General features: G+C 50.7%; 1 protein-coding gene and 2 long non-coding RNA genes across 19 annotated transcripts in view; 1 reads left to right on the top strand and 2 right to left on the bottom strand.

Moving 5' to 3' along the window:
- Positions 1-14,592, bottom strand: part of NDRG4 (NDRG family member 4) — a 50,087-nt gene extending 35,495 nt beyond the window's left edge. For 2 of the 16 annotated variants that reach the window (XM_054455133.2, XM_054455138.1), the window contains exon 1: positions 14,424-14,559. Coding sequence is in view for 10 of the 16 variants with exons in the window: in XM_054455135.2 (XP_054311110.1) it covers positions 13,754-13,790 (37 nt within the window). In the remaining 6 variants the exon portion in view is untranslated. Of the gene's footprint in view, positions 1-12,990; positions 13,147-13,753 lie in introns of those variants that run through there. The other 14 variants (XM_054455131.1, XM_054455136.1, XM_054455124.2 and 11 more) reach the window with 10 other exon arrangements.
- LOC134738539 (uncharacterized) lies at positions 14,405-20,652 on the top strand. Of its 2 annotated transcripts, none has more exons than XR_010124292.1 (3): positions 14,405-14,494; positions 18,532-18,620; positions 20,285-20,652. It is a non-coding gene; the product is annotated as an uncharacterized LOC134738539 (long non-coding RNA). The 2 variants fall into 2 exon arrangements; XR_010124291.1 differs by having other exon boundaries at positions 14,407-14,494; positions 18,535-18,620.
- LOC129016139 (uncharacterized) overlaps positions 15,449-22,301 on the bottom strand; it is a 43,806-nt gene continuing 36,953 nt past the window's right edge. Inside the window, exon 3 of the long non-coding RNA XR_008494735.2 lies at positions 15,449-16,068. This is a non-coding gene — a long non-coding RNA (uncharacterized LOC129016139). The remainder of the gene's footprint in view (positions 16,069-22,301) is intronic.

The raw sequence follows: 22,301 nt of genomic DNA, 5'->3' as shown, positions 1-22,301 counted from the left end.
GGTTTCACCGTGTTGGCCAGGCTGGTCTCAAACTCCTGACCTCATGATCCATCCACCTGGGCCTCTCAAAGTGCTGGGATTACAGGCGTGAGCCACCGCACCCGGCCGACCTTGACACTTTTGAAGAGTACTGGCCAGTTAGTCAGTAGAATGTCCTCGCTTTGGGTTTGTCTGTTTTCTCATGATTAGGCTGAGGTTATACATTTTTGGCAAGAATACGACAGAATGAGGTGCCCTTCTCAGTTTGTATCAGCAGGCACATGATATCAATCTGTCTTATTACAGAGGACGTTAACCTTGATCCCTTGATAAGGAGCTCTCTGCCAGGTTTCTCCACTGAAATGTTACTATTTTTCCCTTTGTAAGCAGTGTGGGAAGATACTTTGACACTACATAAACATCCTGTGTCTCATCATATTTCCCCACCCCCTCCACCCCCCTTACCCCTGCTAATTTTAACAACTATTGATTCTTGCCTACAGCAATTATTACTTTGGTGGTTACCTAATGATAATTTTCTTTTTTTTTTTTTTCCTGCTGAGGAAAAGAAAGAAGATAATTTTCTATTTCCATAATCTCTTCTACACTTATTGGAATTATCCTGTAAGAAAGAGTTGTCCTTTCTCCTCCTTTATTCAATTACTTATTTATATCAATATGGTCTCATGGATATTTATTTTACCCTGTGGGTTAAAAGCCATTGCTATCATTATTTGTTTCATTGTTCAAACTGGGCCAGGCTTGGCCTTTGGGAGTTCCCTTAAGGTGGCTCTTGTGTTCTTTCAACATGTACCCATTATTTTTTGAGTTTCAAATATTCTAGCCTCATTACATGTTTCAAACTCATCTTGTACTTTCTCTGCCTCAACCATGAAATCAACCATTTCTCCAAGGAGCCCTAGTTCCCTTTATTGGAGAATGATGTTTAGAAATCAAGATCTGGACACCAGGTGTGCTCATTGCTACTGGGGTGTCATTGGTCTAGGCCCTCTTAGCAGGCAGAGCTATGAAATGTATGCAAGATACTAACACACACACATGCATATATATATCACACATATATATATCACACATATATATCACACATATTATATCACACACACGTATATATCACATACATATCATGTATATATCATATATATGGAATCTGGAATTTATACTGATACCTTTAACTCTAATTCAACACCACAGAGTGCATTCTAGCTTCCCCCCTTTGATTGCAATTGTTTTTCTCCAGTGGTGAGAAACCTGGCCCTCATCCATATTTTTGCTTATTTGTTCATTCCTGGGATACATACAAAGTAGTATCAGAACTGCTACCCCTATGATGAGTTCCTGTCATTCAGGGGTTTTTTGTACTTACTGAAAGAACTCTTTTAGAATATATTAGATCCAGACTTTAAAAAAGCATCTATCACTCTTGTAAATTTTTAAAAAGGAAAATATAATTGAAATAAATTGTTTAAGGTATTCCTTTTCACATTTTGAGTCCAATGTCTCTTAATCTCTCTATCACGGAGTTTTTGATGCTGTGCTATTCCACACAGCCTGGGCTTCTCCAGCATCAAGGATGCTCTACTATTATCTCTGGGATTTCATTCTGAGCTGCTGACATCCACTCGCAAACTCTGATGTTCATGTGATGGCAGTAACAGCATGATGCCCCCCTTGCCAACAGAGACTGTATGATGCGTCCCAATCTTAGAGATGTTAAAGTATGAAGAAAAAGGTGCATCTTAGAAAGGACATAACATAGCTCTCTCATAAACTAAGAAGGTGATGTACAGCACCAACGTGTAAGCTCTGTTCGTCTACACAACATGGCTCCAGGTGTTAAGCACAGACATTACAATAGACACAACAGGCCTCTAATTCTAAGACCAAGGGCAAGGCCAGATGGAATTAGAATTCCAATAACACATTCCATTTGGGCAGCTTCTATAAGGAACCAGTGAAAGAGTCCTATTGCAGCAGAGACTGCTAATTATGCCCCCATATCTGTTCTCCCCTTCTTCCTTAATAATAATCCCCATATTTTAGATGAGTAGGTGGACGATGGGAATAAAGTTTGTTTATGATGACGTGATGTTCTGCCAGTGAGAGGTAAATGGAAGCATGTAATTTTCAGGCAGTGTTCTTAAAAGGGGAGACATGGCTGGGCATGGTGGTTCATGCCTGTAATCCCAGCACTTTGGGAGGCCGAGGCAGGTGGATCACTTGAGGTCAGGAGTTCAAGACCAGCTTGGCCAACATGGCAAAACCCCATCTCTGTTAAAAATACAAAAATTAGCCAGGCGTGGTGGCCAGCACCTGTAACCTCAGCTATTTGGGAGGCTGAGGCAGGAGAATCACTTGAACCTGGGAGGCAGAAGTTGCAGTGTGCCGAGATCGTGCCACTGCACTCCAGCCTGGGCAACAGGGTGAGACTGTCTTAAAAAAAAAAAAAAAAAAAAGGAGGGGGGGAGACATGCCATTCTTTGACTCTTCCTCCTGCCTCCTGGCTGGAATACAGATGTGATGGCAGGAGCTTGAACAGCCATTTTAGGCTCAAAGGCAGGATTCTAAAGGTGGCATAGTAGTGATATAGAATAAAGAGTCAAGGTACCTGAGAATCATGAAGCCATGATTTGGGAATCCTCTATTTTGAGATCCTGGTTATGAGAGAGAAAAAAACACTTTTATCTTGCTTATTATTACCATGGGTTTTCTGTTACACACAGTTGAAGCTAATCTGAACTTGGGATATTTTTCTTGGAGACCCACCCTATCATGCTAAAGGAAGTCAAGGAAAAAGGAAAGGGTGGGGCTTTCCCAGAGAAAAACAGGGAAATGCTAGAGCGAACCTGCAACTTCCTCTCTCCAGCAGGCAGCATAATCCATGACGCCATTCTCTTCTGGCAGTTTAAACTAGCGAGCCAGCCCCTCCTAACCCACACCTCACAAGCTCACAATAATTGTACTGACATGGGTAACCATGACCTGCATTAAAAGGTTAAAAGCAATTGGCACTTTTTGTCACAAATTCTCACATTTCTTTTACATGGGTGCCTCACTCAATTCAGCTGTGTAACTTCGCCCAAGCTGGCAAATTTCCCAGATACACGTATTCTGGATCTTTGTGCAAGATTAAAACAGGTAAACTGAAGTCAATGAAACTTCTCTGGCACAGGAGTCTGCAATACAGTCTCCAGTAAAGAGAGAGCCCGAGGGGCATCTTACTGGGCATTTTTGTCACGGAAAACCCCGTACTTCTCTGAAATGCCTATTAGCATTTGAGGAATGACATTCATCTGGCAGAGAGGGACTCTGTTCCAAGCAACTCCCAGAGCTTTCCTGCCTCAAATGCAATGTCTGCAGAAGGGGCTACCTGCATTGGTCCCCACCTGACACCAAGGTCCTTTCTCCTAACAGCACCGGGTTTCCTTTTGGGAAACCTCCCTTCCCCATTCTCAGTACATGTGGTTTGGGCCCGAATGTCCATACCCCAGGAGTGGCCCAGGCCTAAGTCATTTATTCATTCACCAGATACTGATTTGGCACCTACTGTGTTCTAGGACTGGAGATAAAATACTGACCATTACAGACAAACATATCTACCTTTGGGAGCTTTCTGGGTGCTGGGCGGGGGAGGCGGCAAAAAATCAACAAACCTAAGTAAATTCACAGCGTGTCAGACGACGTAAGCAATGCAGGAAGCAGCTTCACAGGAGGGGAGAGAGAGGGATCTGAAACAGGGTGGTAAGAGGGAGAAGCGACCTGCTGAGAAGCGGATGCAGAGCAAGACTTGAAGGAGATCCAGGAGCGAGCCTTGGGATGTCTGGGAAGGGCACTCAGGGCAGGGGGAATAGCAAGCGCAAAGGCCAGGAGGCAGGCACCTGCATGTTTGAGCAAATGAAAGGAAGCCAGTCAGGCAACCAAATGAAAGGAAGCCAGCTTACTCCTATAATCCCAGCACTTTGGGAGGTTAAGGCAGGCGCATGGCTTGAGGCCAGGAGTTCGAGACCAGCCTGGCCAACATGGTGAAACCCCGTCTCTACTAAAAATACAAAAGTTAGCCGGGTGTGTGGCGTGTGGTGCACACCTGTAATCCCAGCTACTTGGGAGGCTGAGGCAGGAGAATCACTTGAACCTGGGAGGCGGAGATTGCAGTGAGCTGAGATTGCGCCACTGGACTCCAGCCTGGGTAACAGAGAGAGACTCTCTCTCTCTCAAAAAAAAAAAAAAGGAAAGAAAAGAAAAGTTAACAAGCCAGGGTGGCTGGAGCAGAGTGAGCCAGGAGAGGAGGTGAGGACAGGGGTGGTAAGCGCTGGGGTGCTGGTCCCATTCAGCCCTGAAGGTTGTTAGGGAAACTGGCTTTTATTCTGAGTATAAACATGCACTGGAGGGTTTTGAGCAGGGGGCTGATGTGATACAATTTTCATCATGAAGGATCCCTCCTTCTGCAATGTGCAGAATAGACCTGGGGGTTAGGGTGGAAATGGGGAGACCAGTTATTGAGGTGCTGCTGGCTTGCCACACGGCGGTAGTGCAGGAGGTGGCGGAAGTCCTCAGCTTCTGGGTATGTTCTGAAGGTAAAGCTAGGGGGACTCACGGATCCATCAGACATGGGCAGGAGAGGAAGAGAGAAGTTAGGGTGACTTGGTGGAGCCATGGAGGGATAGGGCTATCATTTATGATTTAGGGAAGACCTTGAGAAGAAGAGGTTTGGGGGAAAGATAAGGGGTGTGGTTTTAGACCTGAGCCAGGTGGAGCTCCCCATGGGCAGGTGGATGTAAGAGTTTGTGCTTCAGGTGGGCACGGCGGCTCAGGCCCGTAATCCCAGCACTTTGGGAGGCCAAGGTGGGACGACTACTTGAGCCCAGGAGTTCAAGACCAGCCTGGGCAACACAGTGAGACCCTGTCTCCACAAAAATTTAAAAGTCACCTGGGTGTGGTGATGTATGCCTGTGGTCTCAGCTACTTAGGGGTGGGGGCTGAGGTGTGAGGATTGCTTGAGCCCAGGAGGGCGACGCTGCAGTGAGCTATGATCAGGCAACTGTACTCCAGCCTGGGCAACGAAGTAAGACCCTGTCTTTCTAAAGAAAGAAATGAAGGGAAGAGAAAGGGAGGAAGGAGGAGGAGGAACGGAGGGGAAGGGAGGGAAGGATAATACATAATACAGTTTTTAGAAAACAATTTGTACTTCAGAACCTTGGGAGGAGTCACTTCAAAGATATCACCATCGAGAGACTAGATGAGGTCATCTAGGGAGTGAATGAGGACAGGGAAGAAGATGTCCCAGCACTGAGCCCCAGAAGAAGACAATGAGAAGAAAGCAGCAAAGCCAATGAGAAGCCACTGAGGCAGGAGACAGAGGGGTTGGGTGGCCTGGAAACCAAGTGGACCGAGCCCTGGCCCCGGTCTCGAAGGCCTTTACTGGAATCCTTGGAGAGGGGAAGCTCTTCCCCAGCAATGGGGTTTTCAGGAGGACGGTCTGTGAGCCAACCACACTGCCCTTGCGAGGAAGGGCCTTAGAGCTCAACCAATCCAGAGAACCAAACTAGTAGGAATGAGGAAGAGAGAGACAGAGGCTGATGGCCCTGTGTCCACTGTGCTGGCCAGGGACACCCCATCTTCCTCTCTTTGTATCAGTCTGAGTTCAGTTTCCGTCACTTGCACCCAAGAGACCTAACGTAACTTCTAAGTTATTCTCTCCTGCGTGGTCCCGGGGGGTCGGGTGAAGCCAGCATCCCGCCTCTCCCTTTGGCAATCACACACAGGCAGCCGGGCCCCAGTGCAGAGTCAGAGGGCCCTACGTGCTTAATGGCAGGCCTTTCCCACCACACTCGAATGGCAACACCATGCTCCACTCCAGGGTAATTCGGCCTTTCCCAACCTAGGCACTTTCAGAGATGGACCCTAAGCTGTGATGGGGAAAAGCACCCCCAGGCCATCCTGGTCATCCTCCTGGGTGCTCACCTTGGGTTGTGGGTTGCAGGGGACCTCTGGGTCATCTCTGATAACTGCTCCTCTGCTCCGTCCGCATAGGCCAAGCACAGAGTGAATACTCTGCAGCTGGTAAGGGCTTTGGGAGCAGTAGGCCGAGCACACTTCCTTTATGGATGAGGCAAAGGCTGGTGCGAGAGCTCTTCCAAAAACTTAAAGAGGAGCCCGCTGGCTTCCTTCTCCCTATCCCAGAGCCCAGGCCCCAACAGCACATTTATCCTCCAGAACACCAAGAGGCCAATATTGTTAAAAGCCATTTCTGGCACCCCTAGAGCTGTCAGGAAACAATTTGGGGTGCACAGAGTATGATCTTAGGGACTGCAAACCCTGGACTTGGTTATGGGACTCTTCCACTCCCTGCTCTCTCTCTCTCACACACACACACACACACACTCACACACTCTGGGGAGAAGACATCCCAGAAATAATCCCTCTGTCCCCTCCAAAGAGGCTGGGGTCCCACCTTCCCCATCTCACTGCCTAGGATGGGACCTATCAGCAGGCACACAGCACCTGCCCGACCACCCCACCAACAGGTGAACTGAAGCAGCATCTAGATCCCCAGGGGTATTTGTTATGGGGCTTAAGACACCTGATCACTCTGGCTGGCAGATACATTCCACCTGCGGTTTGGAAGCTAAAGCACTGAGGATTAAGAGGCGGGGAGGGGGTGGTGTATTATGAGAGCTTTCCTGGCTGTGAGGAGACCAGGTTTATGCTAGGCTGGGTAGAAATGCTCATCCCACTTAGGTTTGTGTGATACTCTTCAGTTTACATAACAGTGTCATGGTGTTCTCCCAGCTGATCCCGCGACTACCCTGGGGGCAAAGCCAGGCTCAGGTCAAGGTCACACAGCCAGAGTGATCAGAACGAGGCTTGCAGACTCCAACCCATGGTGCTGTTCTCAGTGCAGGCCAAGGCCTGAGTCTGATCTGCACACACCCTGCTGGTTTCCTGTGGCTGCTGTTATAAATCACCACAAAATTGGTGGCTTAAAGCAGCACACATTCACGCCGAGATCATGCCACACTGCCCTCCAGCCTGGACAACAGAGTAACACCCTGTCTCAAAAAAAAAAAAAAAAAAAAAGCAACACACATTCATTCTCTTATAGTTCTGGAGGTCAGAGGGCCAAAATCAATTTCTCTGGGCTGAAATTAACATGTTGGTAAGCTGGCTCCCTCCGGGTGTTCTGGGGAGAATCTGTTCCCCTGCCTTTTCCAGCTTTCAGAGCTGCATTCCTTGGCTGGTAGCCCCTTCCTCCACCTTCCAAGTCCAACAGCAGAGCTTATTGCTGAAGCAATCATATCGCCTGTTCTTCTGTTTTTGAACATCCCCTGCTTCCCTCTTTTTTTTTTTTTGAGATGGTGTCTTGCTCAGGCTGGAGTGCAGTGGCACAATCTCGGCTCACTGCAACCTCTGCCTCCCAGGTTCAAGCGATCCTCCTGCCTCAGCCCCCTTAGTAGCTGGGATTATAGGCACGCACCACCATGCCTGGCTAATTTTTGTATTTTTATCAGAGACGGGGTTTTGCCATGTTGGCCAGGCTAGTCTTGAACTCCTGACCTCAGGTGATCCACCCGCCTCAGCCTCCCAAAGTGCTAGGATTACAGGTGTGAGCCACCGCACCCAGTCCTGCTTCCCTCTTATAAAGACACATGTGGTTGCACTTACAGCCCACCTGGATAATTCTGGAAAACAGCTCCAACTCAAGATCCTCAATCATGACTGCAAAATCTCTTTTGCCACATCAGGTAACATTTACAGGTTCTAGCGATTAGGATATCTTTGGGGGCTATTATTCAGCCCAACACACCCTCTTTCCAAGGTTCCCATGGCTCCACGTTTGCCTCTATTTTTCACTTTGCTGGTTCCTCCTCCTTAGACTTTTAGGAAAGCCAACTTCGCATCCACCTTGAACCACTCCTCCTCCTGGCCTTTTCCTCTCTGTCCACTGGACTCCAGCTCATCTTCAGAATCCCCACAGGATTGGTTTTTGTCAGCATCTAGTGCTTTGCATTAATTTTTAGTTTTTTTAAAAAATTAGCCTTCAGAGGAGAATTTTTTCGTTTTTAAAAACAGAATTTGAATTTCTTGTAACACACATTCACTGAGAAAAACAGAAGACCAAAAAGAAGAAAGTAAAAACCACATGCAATCCTGTTAATAGAAGCCACTGTTAATGTGTTGTGTATACCCTTTTATTCATTTTCCAATGCTCATCTAGACACGGAAAGAGAATGCTTCTAACACAAACTAACAAAAAATATGTTTTGAAACATCTGTTGGACTCTGGAGTCAAGACATTCTGGTTCAAATTCCAGCCAGCCACTCACCATCTGTGTGCTCTTTGGCAAGCTACTTAATCTATCTGTGCCTTAATTTTACCTATTTGTAAAAAAGAAGAAATGATAGCACACACCTCCTAGGGCTGTTATGATGATGAGTTAACATATAGCATGTGGTTAAGACTGTGCCTGGCACACAGCAAATGCCATATACGTGTGAGCTGTCATCACCACTAGTATTACACTATTTAAGGGGACATCTGTTCAGATGGATGAATAACCTTTCGCAGTATAATTCGTAGCTACCTGGGGTTCTCTGGTATGAATGCAGTACTGCTCTACTGTTAGGCATTTAGGTTGTTTCCTTTTTTTTTTTTTTTTTTTTGCTTTTTTGCTTCTATAAACAATGAAGGGATAACTATCCTTGAATAAACACCTTTGCACACATCTTTATTTGTTCCTAAAAATTCAACTGCTGAGTCAGAGATCACACATATTTTTAAGCTATTGATATATCATTGCCAACTTGCCCTTTAAAATCTTCTACCCAGCGGAACAGCATGCCCCTCTCCCCATGCCCACCCTCCCTGGGCACACCCAATGACCCTCATGTCTCCCCTCTCCTCCAAGGGACCATGCTTCCTTACTAAACCATGTATGTGCCCCCATATTAACATTACAGCACCGCAGAGAAGCAGATGAACTGGAAATGAGGATTCAGGGTCCTGCTTTCAGCCTCCTGGGGCCAACCTATGCCTCAGTTTCCCCCATATGTAAAATGTGGGTCATCACATCTGCCAACAAACACTAAAATCATCTATAAAATTGACTGGGGCTAGATATTCCATGTATTCAAATGAAACCAAAATTCTAAACAACTGGTAAAACTTTTGTTTCTTAATCACACATCAAGTATATTTTTAAAAATTTCCAAGATCCACTACTGAGGCTCCCCAGGGACCATTTCAGAGCCCAAATCTGCCATTTTAGAGCTCTGACTCTGAACCGTTTTGGAAACATATTGCTCAAGTGCCAATGTGCAGAAACAATTGCCTTCCTACTTGCAAAAAGACCAGTGTCCCACTTTCACATATCACACTAAAAAATAAAAAAATCATCCGGCTACCAAAGGCACCAGGAATCTGCCCTCTGAGAATTGTAATGAGCTTGTGTGCAGGTGTGACGGTGTCCTGGGCTCCCTCACAAGTATCATCTTGGCTCCCCACAATATATATATTTTTGAGACTCACTCTATTGCCCAGGCTGGAGGGCAGTGGTGCAATCTCAGCTCACTGTAACCTCCAAATCTCAGGTTCAAGCAATTCTCCTGCCTCAGCCTTCCCAGTAGCTGGGACTACAGGCACACACCACCAAGCCTGGTTCATTTTTGTATTTTTGGTAGAGACGGGGTTTCGCCATGTTGACCAGGCTAGTCTAGAACGCCTGACCTCAGGTGATCCACCCATCTGGGCCTCCCAGAGTGCTGGGATTACAGGCATGAGACAACTGCTCTGGCTTCACACTGTTAATGAGGGCTATTATTCCCATTTTACTGATAAGACTGAGGCTGAAAGAAGGTAAGAATTTGCCCAGGAGCTGAGAAGCAGAGAGGAGACCCCAAAATTCACATCCTCTGATTCCAAAACCCCTGCCTTCCTTGTCCCTGTTGCAGCAAGATCCCACTGAGGGGCCTGGAAATGGCCTCGACAAGCATTCATGATTTATGAAGCCTCCAGAAGGACCCCAACAGCCTCCTCTTCTCTCCAGAACAAAAAGACATGCTGGATTTGGGCATGACAACCCATGGGTCTCCTTCTAGTCCCATATGTGAGGGGGCACCTGGCCTTCCCCGCGATGTCAGAGCTGTGGGTGTCTGGCTGGAAGGGCCCCACCCCCTGAGGCCATGCCTGACTCACAGGAACCTGAGACCTAAGTAGGGTCCCCCAGACACACATCTCAGAGAGGCCTGGACTGTTGTGAGAACCCAGTGAAAGAACTGGAACACCCTGCAGGGAGGGAATCTGGAAACTGGAGCACAGTGCGAGGAGAACGAGCCTCCAGCACAGTGATGGAGTGCACTGGGGAGGCGGCCTGAGGACACCAGCTCCATGACTGTCATCTACTGTCCACCTGCCAGAAGCTGCACTCGACGTCTTGCACACACTCACACACCTAGTACTCCAAAGATCCCAGCCAGGTAGGCACCACGATGACCCCATTTTACAGGTGAGGAAAATGAAGTGTGAAACGGCTATTAGACTGTCCCAAAGCCAGGCAGTTAGAATGCCATATGGGACAACTCCCGGCTCAGGGCTGGGTTCTGAATCCAGTGCTGCCTCTTCTGAGAAATAGGAACGTGAGGAAGTCACTGACTTCACTGGCAAGACAGGCAAGATAATAAAATAGGAGAATGTGAAAAGTATACAGAACTAAATCAATATGAGGTTTTTTTTTTTTTTTGAGACAGAGTCTTGCTCTGTTGCATAGGCTGGACTGCAGTAGTGCGATCTTGGCTCACTGCAACCTCCCTCTCCCAGGTCCAAGTGATTCTCCTGCCTCAGCCCCCCAAGTAGCTGGGACTACAGGTGTGTGCCACCACACCCAGCTGATTTTGTATTTTTAGTAGAGATGGGGGTTTCACCATGTTGGCCAGGCTGGTTTTGAACTCCTGACCTCAGTGATCTGCCCGCCTTGGCCTCCCAAAGTGCTGGAATTACAGATGTGAGCCACTGTGCCCAGCCTTCAACATGAGTTTTTAAAATTCAGTAAAAATTTCCTAAGGCTGATGTTGGGGCAAGGAGTTAGAGGCCTCTCCAGAATTATCCTGGAGACACAGATGCCGAGCGGGCTGTGTGAGCCTAGCCTCAGTCAGCAACCCTTGAGCATTTGCTGTGTGCTGTGCTCCCGGACTGTGACCTGCTTGTTATCCAATGGGGGAGATGGGTCAAATCTCACAGACGCAGGAGAGCAGGGATAAAGGAGGGTGGGGGCAGATCCAAATGCTCTAGGTGCCAACCAGCCAGGACAGGTGGGGCCCAAGAGGTGCCCACCAGGGTCTAGGTCCCAACCACGTGTGTCACCTACACTATCTCAGCAAGCCTCACACCATCTCTTAGAGACAGGGGCCAACAGTTCCATCTTTAAGATGAGAGGGCTGAAGTCTGAGAAGTTAAGCAACCTGTCTGAGTCACACAGCTGGCTACTGATGGGGTTGGAGTTAGAATCCCGATCTGTGAGAAAAGGAAGAGGACAGAGAGGGAAGGCTGTGAAGACCACAAAATAGCAACAGAGGGGATGGACTGTCTCCCAGGGCCAGGTTGCAGGTGCAATGGGAGCGGAGCCTGTGACTGATGACAGTAACTGAGAGGGGCCTCATTCACCCTGGCCAGGGACTTAGAAAGTCTGCCAGAATCTGGTGAACCCATCTGGTGGGGGAAGAGGGGTCCTGACTCCTCTATCCAGGAGATGAGAGAACAGTGCATGGGGTCTCCAAAGCCTAGACCCCTGCTTGAGCCCCCCACACATGTCTCCTGTGAGCATTTCTCATCCAGGCCCTTTGGGGGCAGGAAGAGGGGGGGAAGAGAGGAACCAGGAGATCTGTTCACCATGCAGGGCTCTAAAAACCCATGGTGGGGGCTGGGCGCGGTGGCTCACGCCTGTAATCCCAGCACTTTAGGAGGCAGGGGCAGGTGGATCACTTGAGGTCAGAAGTTTGAGACCAGCCTGGCCAACATGGTGAAACCCATCTCTACTAAGAATACAAAAATTATCCATGCATGGTGGCGCGTGCCTGTAATCCCAGCTACTTGAGAAGCTGAGGCACGAGAATCCCTTGATCCTGGGAGACGGAGGCTGCAGGGAGCCGAGACTGTGCCACTGCACTCCAGCCTGGGCGACAGAGTGGGACTGCATCTCAAAACAAAACAAACAAACAAAAAACCCATGGAACCGCAAGCCTTCCCTCCAGGGGATTAACAAGTTCAGTGGCCTTCGCGGTTCCCTTCCAAGGTGGGTGAGCTGGGCCTGCCTCAGGTGAGCTCCACAAAGAAAAAGTTGGCAAGGGATTGGAGGGGGTGCCAGCCCTGTGGCTAACTGGGCTCAGCGCTGGAACTTCTGAGCACCCAGCCAGTTTCCAGTGTCCCAGGAACAGCTTCCACCTTTCATTCTCTACAAGTCTGTCACGAGCTATTGCTGATTTATTTATTTATTTTTTTTGTAAAGATGGGGTCTCGCTATGTTACCCAGGCTGGTCTTGAACTCCTGGCCTTAAGCGATCCTCTGGCCTCGGCCTCACAAAGTGCTGGGATTACAGGCATGAGCCACTGCGCCTGGCCTGCTACTGCCGATTTAATAAAACCTCACCCAACGTACCCCACCCCCACCTTCTAGCCCCCTCCCCCGCAACACACACGCACATTCCAGGCCATTCAGCCTCCATACCTCTCCGCAGTCAAGCCTCTCTCACACCCCAGAGAATGGGCCATTCTCTTGATCCTGAACCCATAATGCCACCTCCTTCTTCATTAACAGAAATTGTTTTTCGAGGTCTTCAAAAGCTGCCCCCGACTCGGATTCCACCCTGTTTCCTGAGTGCACCCACAGATGGCTGCCCCTTCCAGCCTTGTAACAGGGCTCCGGGGCTCTGCTCCCTCATCAGACATTAAGGTCCTCGAAGGCAGTGATCAGCCCCCTCCCCCAGGTGTCGGAGGACACTTACTGGAATCTGTGCTCATCTGACATACACGGATGGAGCACCTGTAAGTCCCAGAGCTGGAGGAAACCGGGATGCTTTCCTTTCCTCCTGTCTGGGTCTCTCCACACCGGGGAGAACACAGAAGTCACTCCTCGAATCCTCCCCCCGTCCCTGCTCCCTTTCCCACCTCCTCTTCCTGACCGTTCGCTCTTGCTCTCCAGCCACTGCCCCCTGGATGTGAGTTTCCAGCAAGGCAACTGATCACTTCTCCAGACGGTCCCCAAGGCTGAGGGTCCCCAGTCAGTAGGGTCCAATCTGGCTTCCCACTTCTCAGGCCACTTGGCCTCCACTCCCAGCAAGAAACTTCTCCCCCCAGAGAAAGACGCCTCAGATTGTCAAAAGGGGCAGAAATAAGAGGTCCATGGCGCGGGTACTGCCAGAAGCCCACGGATCCTTTCTTAGGGGACAAGCGACACTGACTGGAGGGCAGGAGCCCTGAGCTAGCTTTCAGGGTCCTGATCGGAGCTCCGCTGGTCAGAGACCCCATGGGGCCACCCCCTGACCGGTGCTCCCGCAGCCCGGACGCCGGCGCCAGGGACCCGCCACAACCTCAAGTCCTCTCCCGGGGCTGGGCTCCGCACACAAACAGGTAGCACAAAACTAGGAATTAGTTGGGGTCCGCATCCCTTCCTGCTCAGACCCGAGCCGCCCCAGTCCCCGGCCGCCGCGCCCGGAGTCCGCTTCAACTCGGAAAGTGGCGGCCGGCTGCGGGGCAGGCGGGCGGTACCTGTGAGCAGCTCCAGCCGGTGTCCCAGCACCTTCATCTCGGCGCCCGGCGCGGTCCGGCTCTGGGTGGCGGCGTCGGGGCAGCGCGCTCGGCCGAGCCGGGGAGAGGAGCGCGGGAGACCCGGAGCGGAGCGGCAGGAGAGCGCGGAGCGAAGCGGGAGGAGCAGCTCACAGCCAGGAGCACTCTCCCGCCCCCAACGCCGCGCTCCCCCCTCCAAAACGGTTTAAAAAAATCCACCAATTGCATGGCCGCGCACCCCCAAAAAGGCACCCGCCGCCGCCTGGTCCGGGTGAACTCCAGGAGGCGGAGGAAGGGCGCGGGGTGGGTGCGGTGACACCGCGGGAGGTGGTCCCCCGTGCCCGCTGCCCGAACAAAGAGACGCCGCCGCCTCCGGGCGTCGCGGTGGGGGGGCGCGGACGGCGGCTGGGGGTCCCTAGCGCTGCCGGGAAGGCGAGGAAAGAGAGCGGGAGCCGCGGGGAGGAGGGGGCGCCGCCCCCGCGGAGGCGAAATGTGGCGGGAGCGAGTCGGTGCGGGACTCGCGCGGCTGGGGTCGTGCGTGGGGCTGGGGTCGTGCGCGGGGCTGGGCCGGGTTGGGCGGGGGCGCGCGCAGCAGCCGCGGCGGTGAGAGAAGCTGGCCCTGGGCGCAGGGGCGAGGGCGCCGCCGACTCACCGCGGAGATGCGGACGAGACAGACGCGGAGGCGGGGAGCGGAACTTCGGCGCCGCCGACGCGCGGGTGCAGGTGCGGGCAGCCGGGAGCCCCTCCGCGTGCCCACGGCTGCCGGGGCGGAGGCCGGGCTGGGGGCGGTGCGCCGCGGGGGGCGTGCCCGCGTGGGTTTGGCGGGTGTGGGCGCTCGGCCCGCGGGGCGGTGCCGGGCCTGGGGCTAGTCCCGGACGGACCGCGGTCCGTCGCGCGTGGCTTCCGCCTCCTGCGCGGCTGGGGCGCCCGGTGGGCGGGCGGGAGGGCGAGCGGGGACCGCGACGCGGAGCCTGGGGGACACCCCGGTCGATCCGCGCCTTCGCCCACTTCTCACCCGCTCCGCCGCGCGGACTGTGCTGGGTGCGCTGCGAGGCCCTGCCCGCCCCTCCAGGCCCCCTGTGGCCGCGCGGCGTCGGGTTCCCTGGGGAGGGGACGGTGCTGCCCTAGTCTTTGTTTAGACTCCCAAGGGGAACCTTAGACCTGCAGAGACATCCCCACCCCACCGCCCCCGCGCCTGCTGCTTCGCGCTACCAGCCGTCGCCGCCTGGGAACCGAGGGAGAAAAGCCCTTAGGGTCGGGAAGAACCAGGGGCTCAGGGGCCTTTGGGGCGTCGTCCCCCTCCCCCCGTTTTCGGAGCTCGAGGGTGTCCTTGAGGAACTTGTGCAGGAGTGAGGAGGAACATCCCCTAGCAAAGGTGTCCTGGGCCCTCAGGGTCCCACCCTGAAGGTGGGGAGGTCTCTGCTCCCCTCAATTCACCTCCATTATCTGAGCGGGAAAGGGAACATGGGGACCCGTGTCTTCCTCAGGCTCATCCTGCTCGGGGCCCCGGGGCACTCCTCCCTCCTGCCACTCCCCTCACCAGCCCTCCTTTGGTCCCAGATGAAGTCCTACTCCAGGGAGTATGGAAATCTGATGGCCTGAAAAATTTTATTTGGACAAGACAGCTCAAGACAGGGCTCCTGGAGAACCGGGTTCTATTCAGGCTCGGCCAGTGACCTTGGGCGGGGCTCTGCTCCTCCCTGGGTTCCAGTCTTTTCCTTGCAGGACTGTGTTGGACCAGGTCATCTTGGAGGTCCAGGATGGCGGTGGGGTTGGGGGTGCAGAGGGGCCTGCAGGCTTCCTGGCCCTTCCGCAGACCTCTCTCTGGGCTGGTTTGCGGAGAGGCCCGGGCTTTCCTTTCCCCCAGCTCCGGGGGGCTGTGGCCGTGAATTAACCCATCCACCAGCTGAGGAAGCTGGTAAGATTTTGGTGGCCCCAGATGGGGCATATGTTCCCGCTTGGGTTACAGCTTTGTCCTTGGGTTACCCCTACAGCTTGGGGTGCAGTGTATAAATCACAGGAGGCAGCAGTTTGGGTTCCTTGCTTTGCGGAAATCCCTGCCTCTCAGTTTCCTCCTTTGCAAAGGTGTGGAGGGAGGTCGGTGATGACAGAAGTGAACCTCTATTTCTGACACCTCCACCAGGCTTAGTTCTATATATAGCAGCCAGGAGCCAGTCCTTAGGAGCACAGGCTGGTCCTACAGCTTCCTGGCTGTGGAATGTTTGGCAAGCTGCTTACCCTCTCTGAGACTTCATGTCATACTCTGTGAAATTGGGATGATGCTGACCCCAGGATTCCTATAAAGATTAAATAACAGAATATAAAGAAAATGCTTAATATAGTACCAGACACATGACTTAAGTTTAAGTGTTCAATAAATGGTCATTATTATTATTCATGATGAAATTGTTATTATCGCATGAGGGATTCTTTCAGGCTTACCTGAGTCCTACGCTTTTCAGTCATTTCAGACCTTGTCGTTGGACAAAATTAATTGTTGATGTTCTAGTGACATAATTCGCGGGGCCTAGGCTGTTCTGCAGGCTGCCTAACGGGAGCTTTGACACTATGACGCGCCTATCTGCAACATGGTGTCTGCAGTGGCCTTGAACTCATGCAGACTATCCATGTAGCTCAGATAGTTCATGAACTCCTGTGAGCATTCCAGTGAGTCAGGTTGTGGATTTGAACTCCTAAAAGTGAAGACAATAGGGCCGGGAGCAGTGGCTCATGTCTGTAATCCCAGCACTTTTGGGAGCCGAGGTGGGCGGATCGCCTGAGGTCAGGAGTTCAAGACCAGCCTGGCCAACATGATGAAACCCCATCTCTACTAAAAATACAAAAATTAGCTGGGTGTGGTGCACATACCTGTAATCCTAGCTACTCAGGAGGCTGAGGCAGGAGAATCACTTGAACCCAGGAGGCGGAGGTTGCAGTGAGCGGAGATCGTGCCACTGCACTCCAGCCTGGGTGATAGAGTCTAAAAAATACGTAAATAAATAAATAAAAGTGGAGACAATAGATGATGAAGAAACATAATTGTGAGAGTCCCCAGGGCTATTGCATCAAACAAAGGTGCTTAGGGAAGAAGCAGGTTGAGGAGGCCCTGACCCTTCTGGAAACATCAGTCATGACAGGCAGAGGAGTCACTGCTGAGTCAGCAGAAGGGCAAGCTCTGGGTCCCTTGTGCCACTGGGCTCTCTTCATCTTCAGCACCCTAGGGAGGAGGCGTGATGTTTGGGAGCAGGTTGGATTAACAGTGGAAAGCAGAACAGTCCAGAGAGCCAAGCTGTTGCCTGGGACAGGAGGCCTCTAAGAAAGTGTCCCCCCAGCCTTGCTCCTGATTACTTGAAACATGCTTCCTAAGTCACTGCCTTGTAAAATGGGCAGAAGATCACTGGCCTGCACCCAGGTTGGAGATGAGATAACCTTTCTGAAGATCTCAAATGAGCCTTCACTTCTCATCTGTAAAGTCGGGCTGATATATCTAGTCAGGGTGTTTAATTGCAAGAAATAGAGACCTACTCTGGCTAATTGAAGCAGAAAAAGGCTTTGTTAAAAGGAGGACAGGCCGGGCATGGTGGCTGATGCCTGTAATCCCAACACTTTGGGGGGCTGAGGCGGGCAGATCACTTGAGGTCAGGAGTTCGAGACCAGCCTGGCCAACATGGTGAAACCTCACAGAAAATACAAAAATTAGCCGGGTGTGGTGGCACATGCCTATAATCCCAGCTGCTTGGGAGGCTGAGGCAGGAGAATTGATTGAACCCAGGAGGCAGAGGTTGCAGTGAGCCGAGATCCTGCCACTGCACTCCAGCCTGGGCAAAAGAGTAAGACTCCGTCTCAAAAAAGAAAAAGAAAAAAAAAAAAAAAAGGAGGGTGGGCATCTCTTGGAATATCAGGTGCCAGGCCTGACACTGCTGTGTTGGCCTGATGTTAAAACCACCACTGCAGTCCCCTGGCACAGAAGCTGCAGCCAGTGCCACCCCTGGACGTAGTCACTGGGCACTGCCACCAGGACCTCAGCCGCTGCTTCCCCAGTCCTCACCACAGTGGATTCTGTGTGGTCTTGGCTTCCTCGTGCCACTAGTTTCTAATTAACAACCAAGAACAGAACATGCCCAGGTGCAGTGGCTCACACCTGTAATCCCAGCCCTTTGGGAGGCTGAGGCAGGAAGATTGCTTGAGCCCAGGAGTTCAAGACCAGCCTGGGCAACATGGCAAAACCCCGTCTCTACAAAAAATACAAAAAGTAGCCAGTCATGGTGATACACGCCTGTGGTCCCAGCTACTTAGGAGGTTGAGGCAGGAGACTCGCATGAACCTGGGAGACGGAGGTTGCAGTGAGATGAGATTGCACCACTGCACTTCAGCCGGGGTGACAGAGCAAGACTCTGTCTCAATAAATAAATAAATGTAAATAAAGAATAGGATGTCTGATTGGAGGAGCCCAGGTCATATACTTTGGCAAAGCTGTAAGCAAAGCTGAGGAAAGATATTTTCAGTTTCTCTAGTGGGAGGTGGGCTCTGCCTTGTAGAAAGGGTTTGTCAGCTGCTGGGGGCCAAGAGTGACCAGTGACCACTTCAGATAACAATGGTCTTCTGAAACTGTTGTGAGATGATGCACATGGACATTTGACTTGGAGGCTGGCGTGGAGGGAACACAGGGATCTCAACGATCCCTCGTCGTTGAGATACATACCACACTGTAAATGTAAACCAGTGGTACTCCTCCATTCTTTAAATTTTTGATTTTTCAGCAGGTGAAAGACAAAAGGACCTTGAAAACATATGGCTTGCTGCCCTTCCACAGACAGAGGCAGCTCCAGTCCTGCTGCCAGGAGGACAGGTGACTGGGTTTTTCCATTGTGGTGATGAATTGGGCTGAGTCACCATCCCCTCATGACCATGACTGGGAGCAAGTAAAAAGAACCAGCTGATGGAGTCAGAGATGCAGATGATGAACCTGGGGCCAATGAATCTTCTTCCCTTAGCAGGGGTGGGGGAGATAGGAACTGTCTCCCCGTCCCCAGTAACACTCCCTACTTCAGAATCTTGAGCCACACTCAGGGAGAGAAGAGAGGCTCCTTTCTTTCCTTTGATAGTATAGATTGAGTGTCTCTTTGGTACTGTGGGATTCAATGGAGAACAGAGCTGATCAGGACATTGACCTTGACTTTAAGGTTCATGCACTGATGGAAACCAGCTCAGAGTCCCATAATCTCAGTACCAGGCCGACTCTACTAAGATGAGTAATTGGTTACCACAGAGTGCAGTGGAGGCCTGGGGGACTCAGCAAGGGCTTCCTGGAGGAAGAGGCACCTGAGCCCCCAAGAGGTGGAAGATCAGAAGATGGAGATGGGAGGTGGGCGAAAGGGAGAGAACATCCATCCATCCATCTGTCTGTCCATCCATCCATCCGTCCATCCATCCATCCATCCATCCGTCCATCCATCCATCCATTCATCCATCCATCCATCCATCCATCCATCCATCCATCCATCCATCCCACACTGGATCAGCCAGGCCCTGTGCTGAGCTCAGGGAGGCACAGAGCTAAGCACATTGCAGCCCTGCCCCTCAACAGGAGCTCCTGATTGAGGTGGAGAGGCCTGGGTATGGGTGAGCAGATGGTGAGGAAGCTGGAACGAGGAAGTGGGTGGGGAAGAGTACCCGGCCTCAGCCTGGCTCTGGAATTTCACCAGTTACCAGATTATCTGCTCCCTGCTCCTGGGCCACCGTGGACAACTCACTGGTTATATTGCAATCCCCTTTCTCCCATGATATGTAAGGGCCCTCCGCCCTGCAGGGCCAGCCCTTTGCTATCCTGGTAACTCTGGACACCCCACTATCTCCTCTGTTCCTGAGGACAGTAGAACCCCCTCCAGTGCCATTTGCAAATGTCCCTCCACCTCCCCTGGAAACTTTAGCAGGCTCATGGAAACCTAGTTGGTGCTGAGTCAAGGCAAGAGGTGGAACTGATAATATTTTTTACAAATTATAATAGGTATATATATTCAATGCATAAACCCTATGCAGGGGGAAAATAAAAATCACTAATAATTCCACTGCCTAACAATAGGCAGTGTTAACATTTTGGGGGTATGATCTTCAATGCTTTATATATATATATATACATACAACATACACACACATGCACACACACATACACACACATATATCCAGTGGCCCTCTGTGTCTGTGGGTTCCACATCCATGGATTCAACCAACCCCAAATCAAAAATATTAAAAAAAAACAATAAAATAATATAACTGTAAAGTAATGCAAATAAAAAACAATACAGCATAACAACTATTTACACAGCATTTACATTGTATTAGTTTTTTTTTTTTTTTTTTTAGATGGAGTTTTGCTCTTGTTGCCCAGGATGGAGTGCAATGGCACGACCTTGGTTCACTACAACCTCCGCCTCATTTCAAAGCCTGAGGTCTTGTTTTGATCTTGTATTATGGTGTATGTGTGGTTTTATTGTTTGTTTGTTTGTTTTTGAGATGGAGTCTCCCTCTGTTGCCCACGCTGGAGTGCAGTGGCTTGATTTCAGCTCACTACAACCTCCACCTCCCAGGTTCAAGTGATTCTCCTGCCTCAGCCTCCGGAGTAGCCAGGACTACAGATGTGCACCGCCACATCCAGCTAATTTTTGCATTTTTAGTACATACAGGGTTTCACCATGTTGGCCAGGCTGGTCATGAACTCCTGACCTCAAGCAGTCCACCCACCTCAGCCTCCCAAAGTGCTGGGATTACAGGCGTGAGCCACCGTGCCCAGCCTGATCTTTGTTATGGTTATATAAGATGTTATCATTGGGTGAAATTGAGTGAAGGATACACTGGACCTTTCTGTACTATTTTTTTGCAACTTCCTGTACATCTACAGTCATTTCAAAATAAAACAACAACAAAAAAAACTGAGGCAGGCCTGGGAATGAACTATTTGACCTCAGTTTCAGAAGCTTCTGTTTTAAACTCTACACTTTGTCACATGGACCAGAGCTAAGGTTTCCTTGTCTCAGTTTCCCTTGAAGGGTGGGACTTGGTCTAGGGAAAAGCACCCCTCATGGAGAGTGGCGGGTGACCATCCAGGCTCTCCTCCAACATAGTGCTCCTGCAGCCCAAGTGTGTGCTTGAGGGGCTGACATACCCTGCTCTCTGCAGGAGGGGAGAACCTGAAGGGGAAAAAGGGGAGGCATGGTTTACCTTGTGGGCTCCAGGGAGTTTCTAGGACAGGTAGGAATCTGGCAGAAAGCAGACGAAAAGATGAGATTTGCTCTTTGGAGCTGAGCAAAGCTTTCTCTTTCCTTAGGAAAACCTGTATGTCCAGAGAAATCTCTGTCCTGAAGAGCTGGAGAGGGGCCCTCTTTTGGCAGGCTCATCCTTCTTGGGTTGTCATTGGCCCAGCCTCATCTTGGGCCTGAGCTAAAGCCACCCACAGAGCTGGGCATGGGCCACTCCCCAGACCTGGGGCAGACTCGGCTCTATGGCTCACCACCCAGGGGCACTGTCCGTTCTCAGGGGCTGCAGTTTCCCCAGTGTCCTGAGCACCATGACAACAGGGTTGGGTTGAATCAGAGGTTTCAATCAAGTTTCCAAATAACAGAAACTGGGAAGCCAACTTAGAATGCTGGCTTGAGAGTCCCCAAGATCACCCTCAGGCTTCATGATTTGCTAGGACTCACAGAACTCAGAAAAGCCATTGTACTCGTGTTTATCATTTATTGTGGTGTAAGGATACAGATCAAAATCAGTAAAAAGAAAAGGTACAAAAACAAAGTCCCGGGGATATCAGGTGCATGCTTACAGGTGTCCCTTCCTAGTGGATTCACCTGGGAACACACTAATTCCTCCAGCAACAATGTATGACAACATATGCAAGGTGTTACCAACCAGGGAAGCTCACCCAAGCCTTAGCATCCAGGGTTTTTATTGAGGTCAGTCATGTAAGTATGCATCATCCATGTGACCAACTTTAGCCACCAGTCTCCAGGCCCCCAGAGATCAAACTGATACAGTGGTGTCAGACAAATAAAAACAGGCATTCATCACAAGTTACATTGTTAGCATAAACTCTGGTCAAACTGATACAGTGTGGCACGAGGCCCCAGACATACAAAAACATTGTTATCAAACAGGATGCTACAAGGGCTGAGGTTATCTCCCAGGAGGAGTCAAGGGCCAGCCCCTTCTTTGGAATGTGCAGGGTTTGAGCAATACCAGCCTGCTGAGCTAATTCTTTACTGTTCAGATGCCAATCATTTATTTTACCTAATACACACACAAATCATCTGTTATCACCATGATTTCATAAAAGAAAGATTTAATGCCAAGAAGGTAGTTTGGACATCACGACAGTGTGGGTGGAGGTCTGCGTTCTCCAAGAGAAAACAGTTGGCTTGATGTCGCTGACTATGAAAATGAAGGGACCAGAAGCCAAAAGTGTACACCATGAACCCGACGTGGGCTTTTTTTCTTGTTTGTCTGCACAGCTTTGTCTCCAGTCAAGGAAGGGATG

Source organism: Pongo pygmaeus, chromosome 18 (assembly GCF_028885625.2).
Source record: "Pongo pygmaeus isolate AG05252 chromosome 18, NHGRI_mPonPyg2-v2.0_pri, whole genome shotgun sequence".
Taxonomy (NCBI): Eukaryota; Metazoa; Chordata; class Mammalia; order Primates; family Hominidae; genus Pongo; species Pongo pygmaeus.
Note: the sequence above shows the minus strand (reverse complement) of the source record. Positions and strands in the feature narration are given on the sequence as shown.